General features: G+C 33.4%; 1 protein-coding gene across 1 annotated transcript in view; it reads left to right on the top strand.

Moving 5' to 3' along the window:
• Window positions 1-10,515, top strand: part of LOC108024913 (fibulin-1) — a 28,261-nt gene extending 17,746 nt beyond the window's left edge. Inside the window, exons 9-13 of the mRNA XM_017095108.3 lie at window positions 3,295-3,739; window positions 3,840-3,972; window positions 6,983-7,071; window positions 10,023-10,253; window positions 10,322-10,515. Of these exons, the coding sequence (XP_016950597.1) occupies window positions 3,295-3,739; window positions 3,840-3,972; window positions 6,983-7,071; window positions 10,023-10,253; window positions 10,322-10,484 (1,061 nt within the window). The 3' untranslated portion in view covers window positions 10,485-10,515. The remainder of the gene's footprint in view (window positions 1-3,294; window positions 3,740-3,839; window positions 3,973-6,982; window positions 7,072-10,022; window positions 10,254-10,321) is intronic.
• Window positions 10,516-12,218: the final 1,703 nt, after the last annotated feature.

Here is a 12,218-nt window from a genome sequence, read left to right as displayed (position 1 = left end):
TTCGTCTGTCCGTCCGTTTCTACGCAGACTAGTCTCTCGGTATTAAAGCTATCGGGATGAAACCTTCCCAAGAGTCTTCCTTCTATTGCAGGTAGTATATAAGTCGGATACAGCCGGATCGGACAACTATATGTTATAGCTTCCATAGGAACTATCGGGGAAAAAATTAAAAATATATATATATCTTTGGTGTTTTTTAACATATAACCTCTTACGCTTAAAAATAACATTTTTTAATTGGTTTTGAATTTCGAATTAAATTTTATCAAAATCGGACGACCATAGCTACCATGCAAACATATAACCTCCTTGAAAATAACATTTTTTACTTAGTTCTGAATTATATATCTATTTCATATAGCTGTCATAGGAACGTAGGTACTGGTAGGATTGGTATACTTTGTTATAAAAATTATAAAGACATATCAGATATTATTCTTAAACACATAAAGCATACTCTGCCTTGGGGCGTAGTTGAACCTGGGACCTTCAGCATCATAGACAGACACCTTAGCAGCTGGTCTATCGTTTTCCGCGGGCGTTAAATTCAAAAGCCATGAAAACCATGTTAGTGCACGCGAGACATGTTTGAAGTTAGCCAAGTCGAATTTCGAATAGGTCTATTTCGCTTTCACTCACGTAATTAACGCCGCCATATTGCTCTATCATCTCTTTTTCGATGTCAAGAAATATTCGAAAAGAGAAAATTCGTGAAAATTAAATTTTTTTGGTATCAATTTGACATTATTTCATGGTAAAATTGATATTTGTCGAAAAAACACAAACTTACCATGCGCATATCAAATTGATCTCGACTCATTTTTTTCTGTGTAGGAAAATAATATGAAACAAATTATAGCTTTGGGGCTATTTGACATATTATCTTATAATATAGGGAATATAATTTTTTATATTTTTAAGAATTTCGAATTCAATTTAATAAAAATCGGGCTACTATAACATATAGATGTCAATAAAATGGCCTGAAAAAAATAATGAAATAATTTTTATATGATATTTTTTAACATCACTGAAATCAGCAACAATCCTTAAAAATTTCTAATGCTGTTACTAAAGTTGATTATCTTATAGGTGCAAGGGTATAAAAACTTCGGCTTGCCTAAGTTAACTTCCATTCTTGTTTTTAATGTGGTTGTATAAAAAAACAAGTCTTTCAGATTTTTTATCCGACAGCATGAACACTAATTGCTTAAAAAAATCTAGCGATTGCTTTATATTCAAAGATAAAAAAGGTCTTTGTTTTACATACCATTTCATTTTAGCTTGTAATTGTCCAAAAAGTTTACAGCAGGGAAAGTTTTTGCCAACCTCGGCAATTATTAACACTGCCATAAAACAGGTGTTTTATTTCTTATATGACTAAACTGCGGTTCCACTGCTGGAGCCCGTCATAGTCCACAATTTGTTCCCCCTATTGCTACCGTTCATTAAAATCAAACAACAATCACAAAGGTTCTTATGCGGAACTTTTTATAAGAATTTTAATAAATAATAAATAAATAGAGTGTTAGATGTCCTAAACTAGTTTTGTTGTCTAATAACTTTAAAAGGTACATTTTTACAAAATTTTTTTGGGCTTTACACTTTAAAATTTTACACGAAGCCGTTGTACTATGGTAAATTTTACCACTTTTTTTGGCCAAAACCCATTTTTCAAAAGTGGGTTGAAATTGATTTTGACTATCAGAATGGATTAGGATAACATCAATCTCCAATGTTACTAACAGAAAAGTTTAACAGACTATCAGACTGGATTAAGATAACATCAATCTCCAATGTTACTAACAGAAAAGTTAAGTTATCAGCTGGTAAAGTTTGTTGTTATTTCAACGAGGTGGCAGCTCTAGTAAATCCTCAATTATTCTTTAAAGTTAAAATGGTTAAAAAGTGTACAACTAAGCAAACAACTGCCGTTTTTTAAATGCCATTTAATCAGACAGGCTTGTAACTTGTGTATTTGACCTTGATATTGTAGTTATCGATTGTGGTGATAGTATAATCGTATGTAAGTTCTAACCTAAAAAAAAACGAAATCTTTAAATTAATTTTTATTTTTAAATAGAGCTACAAAGTGAGTCCAGCTCGCTCCACCTCTAAAACCTTTTTCATCTTGTAGAGCATTTAATTCTCATTAGACTCAGTTAGTATAAAAGTGCACTTTTGCTAAAATTTGGCTTTTAAGACCCCTACCTAATACAGTATATTTCCCGCTTTTTTTCTAGTAAGTTTCACTTCCAACGTTAGCTTAAAAAAAACAATACGTAACCTTCCTTGTTATTAAATATTAATTAATTTAAAAATATTTTACAACATCATTTCACTTACTTAACGTAGATATAAGGGATTTTAGTATTTTTGTAAGAATTATAATGGTAATTAAAAGTAAAATTGCGATTTGTCCTAAAAATGGGTGAAAAAAATACCAATACATTTTTTTTTTATTTAACGTTCAGTCTTTAAAAAAAAACAGTAAAGAATTTTTTTTCTAAAAAAATTATTTCTTTAAAAAAAGGCGGAATCACGCCCATATTAATTTTTTAATTTCCTTTAAATTTTATATACTTAATTCAAAAAACAAATCTTTTAAATATTGCTTTGCTTTTAAGACATTAATTAATGCCACAAAAAGTGGTCAAATTTCCCATAGTGCGTTGGAGCAATTTTGGAAAATCAAAAGAAAAGCTAAACAAAAATTCGAATATAAAATCTTGTGTTCATTGTTTTTAAACGGTGGTATTTAGACAAATCATGATATATATATATATTAAGCTAGGTAAATAGCGGGGGTGTATATGTACCTTCATCCGCCCGAACAGATCAACTTTTCCAAATTTTTACTTTTACACTTTCACCGCTCTTTCTCTCAAACCAATTTTTTATCTTTAAGGGCTAGTATGCAATCCTAGATTACCTATCCCATTTAATAAAATTGAATTCGAAACTTTAAGAAGCTATTATGACAAGCAATACCGAAACTATGTTTTTTAAATTCGATTGCATAGAAATCATCTGATTTAAATCACCCTTTGCAAGGTTAACAAAAGTTCTTTGATTTGTACTACTTTACATAAACTATTTCTTTCATGAGTACAGGTATTTTGCAATGCCTTTGAACAACACAAAAACCCAACATCTCATAAACAGCAGTTACAGCAGAGTAAAAAGGGAACCTATAATAACAAATTCGGACATTTTTTTGCTTCAAACTAGTGTTTATCTTTAAGTTTGGTGCTTATAAATTAGAGACATTAACATTTTTTCTTTACTTGACAGACATTGACGAGTGCGAGAGTGGAGAACACAACTGCGGAGAAAACCAAATTTGCCGAAATCGGAACGGCGGGTATGTGTGCACTTGTCCGATAGGTCATGAACTCAAGCGACTCAGCTCTGGTGGTAAAACATGTGAAGACATAAATGAATGCTCGAAGGATCAACGTGTATGTCCATCCACTGCTCACTGCTTTAACACGATAGGGTCCTACTATTGTGAGTGCAAAAGTGGTTTTCAAAAGAAAGCTGACAACAACAATAACACACAATGTTTTGATATCGATGAGTGTAACGTAATTCCGGGTCTTTGCCAACAAAAGTGTGTTAATTTTTGGGGAGGATATCGATGTACATGTAACCCCGGGTACCAACTAGGCCAGGATAACCGCACTTGCGATGACATAAATGAATGCGAAGTACATAAGGATTATAAGCTATGTATGGGGTATGTATTTAACGTTATTTTCGATTCTTCGGTATTATATTTTTCTTATTTGTAATTATCGATTATATTGCAACTGAAATTTATTGTTATTATTTTAAAGATTATGCATCAACACTCCAGGATCCTACCAATGCTCCTGCCCACGTGGTTATTTGTTGTCTCCAGACGGGAACACGTGTCGGGATATAGATGAATGTGCAACTAATTCCAATAATCAAGTTTGTACAGGCAGGGTATGTATTGCATTAGGTCAAGAAAGGATAATAAATTTTAAAATTTGCGATAACAACTTTTAACTTGGTGGACAACCAGGCAAGTCGATACAGTCCACGATTTTCAGCCTGTTTCTGTGCTTTTTACTTACTCAGCTATGCACCTATTTTTCAAAAAAATTTGCCCTGCGTTAGTATTATTTACAGTAAAAGTTTGCCGTTTTGCAGCATTTATTTAAAATGAATATTCCGGCAACTTTAGCTTGGACTGGACAAGCAATGTTAGCTCTGCACACACACAACAAAATTTTGGAACTCTGGTTACGAAACAGCAGTGTGAGCCACAGAGCTTCCTGGGTTTCGTTTTTTTTAGAATTCCTCTATCTATGTTCAGGGCTAAAACTGGAAACACAGATTGAAACGAAGCGAACGCTATAGTCGTACGCCTCGACTATAATAAAACCGTTTATAAGCCAACTTATAACATCGGTTAACATCGGTATCAACAAAAACATCGAAAAATCTCGATGTTCGATGCATCGATGTTATTAGCTTCTCTAGGGCAACGGTTCTCACCAAGTTCAATGAAATGTAAGACTTGTGGTATATGAATGTAGTGCATTCACGTGTATTTTACTGGAAATTTAAAAAACAAATATGAAACCCGAAAGAAGGTTTGGAACTATACTTTTGATACTCAAAGAAAAAGCCCTGAAAGCATTTTCTATCGCGGAAGGCACTTCTAAGTGACTTCTAAAAGGTGAAAACTGTCGTACGAGATATCGCATTCGGAAGTGACTCCCGTCGGAAAGAAAAGTCTCCTGGAAGTGTCACCGAAGTCACTTCAAGAAGTGTCGCAAAAGTAACTCCTGGAAGTGTCTTCGTGACTTCGACAAGGGCCGCCGAAGAGGCAAATTTTTTTCCCGACGGTAGTCGTTTCTGCGATCCGAATGCGATATCGCCGAAATGATTTTGGAAGTTTCGCCGAAGTGACTCCGAGAAGTGACGCCGAATTGGCACATTTCTTCCCGAGTCACTTCTGGAAGTTAATAGGAAGTGACTTTATAGACGCTTGAAGTAGTTACCAGAAGGGCCTTTCCCGATTGAAAATTCTGAATAAAAAACTTGTTTTACACGTTCCTCCTTATATTGCATTTATTTATCTTATAAGGCCTTTGGGCGCTTGTAGACACGGTTCTTGGCATACCGGAAATGCTGATTAATAATTTTATTTACTTACATATGAAATAAAAAAATTGTCATTCTATTCTATTCTCAAAATAATAGCGTGGGTCAAAAGGTGGACCCGAGGAATTTTTCCCAATAATTTTGTTTTAGTAAAATGGGTTCTATCATCTAGAAGAAGAAGTTTTAAAGAAGTTACTTCTTCACGATCGCGGACCTTTTTGTTGTTGTAAAATGTTTTTTTATCGCGTGTGTCTATGTTTGTCGTTTTTCTATCTTCCAGATGTTACTAAGAAGTGACTTCTGGACGATAGGCGATATAATTATCAACCTTTTGCTTGCAGGGAAGAGAAAAGGGAACATGCAAAAGAGCTCGTGTTTATCTCGTCTCTTGCATTTCTCAGTTGCAATTAAAACGTAACATTCTTGCATCGTATAGGTACATTTACAGGTAAGTCAAGTGTATGTAATGTAGATCAGTTAAGCGTAGTTAATTTAGTTCAATATGAACAATAAAGTGAAAATAAACAAGGAAGAACGCTATAGTCGAGTGCCTCGACTATCAGATACCCGTTACTCAGCTTAAGAGAGCAAAATGGAAATGAAGATATATAAGCAGAAAAGCTATATTTTATGGCGCCACCTACCGGCAATTTCAGTGGATGTTATGTGGGAGGCAGACAGATTTAAACGTTTTGGCCATTTGTGCGCGTTAGAGTGGCCGTGGCAGCCTTTTAATTTGGTGAGTCGATAGGTATTGATGAGACAAATACATTTTAAGTTACAATTTTTATCATAAAAACTTTAGGCGCTACAGATTATCGCGGATTAGAAAGGGCGTGGCACTCCGCTGAACAAACGTTCGTAGGAAGCGAGGAATCTGCATGCCAAGTATGAATATTCTAGCTCTTATACTTCCGAGATCTCAGCGTTCATACGGACAAACGGACATGGCTAGATCGACTCGGCTAGTGATCCTGATCAAGAATATGTATGTATACTTGATAAGATCGGAAATGCTTCCTTTTACCTGTTTTATACTTTCTGATTAATCTAGTATACCCTTTTACTCTACGAGTAACGGGTATAAAAACCGAAGGAATTGTATATTCGTAATTAATATATGTAATTAATGTATGTATGTATATAATATTTTATTATTATCATATCTTTCAGAATCGCAAGAAAGGGGTGTGCACACCAAGGGCAAGAAGTAAAGAGGAAGTGAAAAAAAGCAAACAGATAATCATCAAGCAAGCCTCCGTACAAAAGAAAAGCAAGTCCGATTAAATTTAAATATTGAAATAAAAATTAAAATTAAAAAAAATTGAAATCCATATAAATTTATCTATTATTTGCGAAAGCTTATTTGATTTTTGAAAGCGATAGTGCATTCCTGTGTACATGTTACGGGTGCACTAAAAGAGGGCACCCACAATGTGTTTAGTTAGTTGCTTCCAGATGTATTAAAAAAGAGTGCACTTAGAATGTGTTAAGTTTGTTGCGTCTAGGTGCATTCCAATGGAATATATCTTTTTGGCCTCATACCCGTGTAAAAGGAATTGACAGAGCCAACACTTTTTGATGTCATTTTATATTGAAAGAATGCGTGCTGGAATGATGTCATTTGCGATATGATACAAAATATTTTAAGTGTTTTTTAACATATTATCTTCTACTCTTGGGAATATAATTTGGTCGCGCGAAGTCATTTGTCAGGAAATATATGTTACTTTTACAAATATATTTGAGTTCTGCCCATAATTCCGAGGATGTTTATATTTTTGGATATTTTGACTAATCAATCATTAACAAAACAAGTTATATTTTTCTCATTTATTTGTAGAATGACATATGCACGAACACCCGTGGAAGCTACAAATGCACTACCATTAATTGCCCATATGGATACGCAATTGATTCAGACCAAAAAAAGTAAGTGCCAAAGTAACAACGTGTAGTATTTACAATTCGCGGAGAAATTATCCTAGAAAAACCGCGATTTCTCAGTGCAAAAGCTAGCTATTATAGTTTCCGATCTCAGCGTTCATACGGACAGACGGACATCCCAGTCGGACCTGTACTTGTACATTTTTTCTATGGAAATGGTCTGCAGGTTTCAGATCCCCATTGTGGACAAAGTCCATTCGCTCTTATTAAGGCTGTTCAAAATGTTTGTTTTACGTAGAAAAAAGTCCCGGGAAATTCAAGGTGTCTTAATTTTTCGTGCCTAGCCCCCCGAATTTCCATCGCCTTTTTAGAGAAACTTTCTTTTAAAATGGCATTAAAAAAATAACAAAATTAAATTTAAATCGAATTTAATTTTTTTTGTTTTTCATATAATAAATAATTTTAATTTAGGTTTTTTTTAATGTAAAAATACATATTGGACTTATCTTACCTTTAATACTTATATATGAGTAAGGAACGTTTGCTAACTACAAATTAGTTTAGTCTTTTTTGAATATTTTCTTAGTCCTGGCGTCTTCTTTGTAGGTTCTATTCATTGGCTTTTGAAGCGCCTCACTGACATTTTTGGTATAGTCTCCGAAACTAGAGCCGTCAGACGTTATGGCTTCTGTAAATATGATAAATACAAAATGTAAAAATATGCCGTTTGATGATAATGAACTAGTGTTAATACCTTTAATACACTCTTTGTTAGATTAACCATTTTTATTTTGCATTAAATTATTCCGCCGCCAAACCGAATACACATATAAGTACACATGTACAAATATTACAGGCTTCGCCGGTAACACAGTTATACTTTTAAAACTAGTTTTATTTACATTTATATCCATTGCAATATACTGTCACAATGCTAGCAAAACTAGAGTTAAAAATAGTTTTGTTATGAAACACATTAAAAACAGTTGCAACTATACTTTTTTGATCCGGTAGAGAGGATTGACAAGTGCATTCGATAGAATTGTTGCATCCCTGAGTTGCAATTTGGTGTTTTTTTATACAAACTTAAATTTGTTTTAATTACTTTTCTTAAAAATACAACTAAATCTTTACCAATTTTTTAATATACTTACCATTATTTTAAAATAGTATGCAATAAATCACTTTTTTTAAATTCGATTTCAATATATTTAAAATATCCGAATTCCTAAAAATATTTTTTTACTTACTTTTTGCATTAAAATATATTTATGTATATGCTATTAAAGGTTATCGTTCGTTACACATATATTATTTATTATTATTTGGACAATTTAAGAGTTACAACCTGCTAATGCTTTCATATTTTGACATATTTAAGTATTGTATTTTATTTCACTAGCAACGTTAACTAAGTTTTTATCTATTGATTATGTTTTAAATGTTTTGGAAGAACAAATTTATAAATATATATTTGTTTAAAAAATAAATTGTTTTGCGCTCGCTTCTAAGGGAATATTTCTTCCTGAAATTCCAGCGAACGCTTCGTCGAAAAAATTGCCGCTAAACCCCCTGAAGAAGTTTACGTGGCGCCAAACCCTGAATTTTTCCTATGGAAATTATTGTGAAATTAAGCGCTACAAGTCTGACGGTCCGAATGGAATAGCTAGATCGACTCAGCTAGTGATCCCGATCAAGAACATGCATACTTTCTAAGGTCGAAAAAGCTTCCTTCTACCTGTAACATACTTTCCGACGAATCTAGTATATCCTTTTACTATACACCCTTTTACGATACGAGTAACAGGTGAAATTATTGACGACACTCTAACACCCACATACCGTTCATATGAATGCTGATATTTTGAAAACTATCAAGGCTACAGGGTTGGGATTTACGCAGCACACCTTTGAAACGCCAATGTTGCACGCCTATTCTAGGCGGTCTCAGTTTTTATGCTAGAGAAACCAATTTAACTAAAAGGTATTCGTCTCTTGAATATCAATCGATTGCCCTTAAAAAAAAAGTCATTAGAAGAAAAGCAATGATGTCAGGTCCAGACAATGACAAAAGTAAGAAATTATTCCTCTTAATTTTAAAAACTAGAGACAAATCTCATTCCATAGTTTTGTCTGCATCTCTATCTCCCGAATAAACTCAATACCAATTTCAACTTAAAATTGCTGAAAAAGTCCGCGGAAAGGGATCTTATCGCCCTTTGCATTTCTGCTATTTTCATTCTGAACTTCAGTCCACTCACATAAGAACGAATAAAACGGAAGATTTTTTATAACTCGTTTAAGATAGGAAGTTAACTTCGGCAAGCCGAAGTTTGTATACCCTTGCAGTTATAAGAAATAATCAACTTTACTAATACATTTTTTCATGTTATTCCGACTAATTTCCCGATTGTTTATATGGCAGCTATATGATATAGTCTTCCGATTTAGATAAAATTTAATTCGAAATTCACAACTAATTAAAAAATGGTATTTCCAAGCTTAGAAGGTTATGTGTTAAAAAAACCGAAAATATAATTGTTTTTAATATTTTCCCCGATAGTTCCTATGGGAGCTTTAAGATATAGTTGTCCGATCCGGCTGGTTCCGACGTATATACTACCTGCAATGGGAAGAAGACTTTTGGAAAAGTTCAAGCCCGATAGCTTAAAAACTGAGAGACTAGTTTGCGTAGAAACGGACGGACAGACAGACTCGTCTAGTGACGCTGATCAAGAATATTTATACTTTATGGGGTCGGAAACGTCTCCTTCACTGCGTTGCGAACTTCTGACTGAAATCATTATACCCTCTGCAAGGGTATAAAAATCAAACCACCACCAAATCAAAAATCAAACACCAGCATGTACAGGAGCCCGAAATAACTCTAGAAAATGCGATATATAATCTGAAATTTTTTGGATGTAAACTAGAATTGTAAAAAAATGCTCGATACTTTTTTCCCACAGTAGTTTTTATATGCTTTTTACTTGCAGCCGGTGTCGACAAAACACTAACTTCTGCGAGGGAGAAGAATGTTACATACAGCCGTCGGCTTTTACCTATAATTTTATAACCTTTGTTTCCAAGTTAATGATCGCTCCAGAGGGTAGAACAATATTCACATTGAGAGGTCCACTTTGGTATGATAACATAGATTTTGATCTTAAGATTGTTCGCATACAAGCAACGAGCAATATTGAAAAAGCTACTGCTATGCACTTTGAGTAAGTATTTTGTTTTTTAATTAGTACTTATAAAAATATCGTAATATTTATAATTATATAATTAACAGCATTTTAAAAAGCAATAACCAAGTCAATGTATTATTGAAAAAATCTCTGGAAGGGCCACAGGACATTGAGTTGGAATTAAGTATGACTGTTTTCACAAACGGATTGCCTCGTGGCAAAAGTGTGGCAAAATTATTTCTTTTTGTTTCCCAGCATACATATTAAAAATAAATACAATCAGTAAAATATAATTTAATATACTTTGTTTTTTATTGTTTATTTCAAAGATAACTGATTTGTTTGTCGAGATAGACATTACAAAAACAAAAACAATAAAGGAAATTAACTTCAGCTTGCCGAAGTTTGTATTCCCTTGCAGTTATAAAAAATAATTAATGTTTGTAACAGCACAATATAAACCTTATTCTATGATTTTTGGTAACACTATGTTAAATTTTTAAGGGTTGTTGCTAGCTTCAGAAATATTAAAACAACGCAAAATTTTTTAAAAATTTATTTCATTATTTTTCTGACCATTTGTTTATAATAAATAATTATAATTTATTTCATGTTATTTTCCCACCAAATTTCCGATCGTCGGCTTTATGATACAGTAGTCCGATTTTGATAAAATTAAATTCGAAATTCAGAATTGATTACAATTTTCTATTTCCAAGCATAGGACGTTAAATGTTGAAAAACAGGAAATACATAATTTTTAAAAATTATTTCAATGGAAGCTGTAAAATATAGTTTTCCGATCCGACTGATTCCAACTACCTTGAAAAGAAAAAACCACTTCTTAAAAAATTTCAGCCAGATAGCTTTTAAACTAAGAGACTAGTTTGCGTAGAAATAGACGGACAGACGGACTCGGCTAGTAATGCTGATCAAGAATATATATACTTTATTAAGTGGGAAACGTCTTTTTCACTGCGTTGCAAACTTCTAACTTAAATCATAATAACCTCTGCAAGGGTATAAAAGCCCCAGAAGAATCACAGGTAATACTGAGCTCGATAAGAGGCAAACCATAAAATAAGCGTGGAAACTCTGTAAACTAGAACTTTTCTCTCCAATTTCATAACCCGACATTCGGAATAAAAAATCGTATATTAAGTGCTACTACAGCCCTACTGAATCCTACTGACTGAAAGAAAGAAAGCGGTCTTAGTCCCCCGACTTCCTGTCCTACAAACCCTATCATCAAATTGTTGGAGCTCACAATCTGGCTTAACAGGCCAGAGCATTGTGACCTCGTTAATTTCTACCGTTACCAACAGCTCGATACTGGAAGCGTTGTCAACTTTAGTTTTTTGCATAACACCAATTGTGAATACAAGGTCTCATTTTGGAAATAAAACAAACAAAACAAAAAAACACCAAGAGGATAGATATACATGTATAAAAGGACCTATTGTCGGATTGCGAAAATATTCAATCCGAACCTGGACAAGCGGTATAAAAAAAGAGGTTCCACAGCTAGTAAAAATTTACATTATGGATCAGAACTCAAATGCCAATGTATATTACTCCTCCTGTTAAAGAAAATATTCACGAAACAATGTTTTTAAACTGTACTGACCCGTAATAAATGCACGCTACATTACTTTATTAATCCAGTAATTTTTTCATATTTTTTTTTATTGAACGCAATAGTAGAGGTACCCGTTACTCAGCTTAAGGGAGCAAAAGGATAATGAAGATATATGAGCAGCAAAGTGATATTGTAAAGCCCCACCTACCGGCTATTTCAGTATATGTTATGTTGGCGGAGGACAGATTTAAGCGTTTATGCCGTTTGTGGCCATTAAAATGGAGGTGGCAAAAATTTTTTTAGATGAGAAAATACTTTTTATCAAAAAAATGTTTTCTAGCTTGAAAACTGTGAGCACCACAGATTTGGGCGGTTTTTGGGGATTAGAATGGACTTGGCAATCATTTTTTCAGGTATTGATG

This window comes from Drosophila biarmipes, chromosome 4 (genome assembly GCF_025231255.1).
Source record: "Drosophila biarmipes strain raj3 chromosome 4, RU_DBia_V1.1, whole genome shotgun sequence".
Classification (NCBI taxonomy): Eukaryota; Metazoa; Arthropoda; class Insecta; order Diptera; family Drosophilidae; genus Drosophila; species Drosophila biarmipes.
Note: the sequence above shows the minus strand (reverse complement) of the source record. Positions and strands in the feature narration are given on the sequence as shown.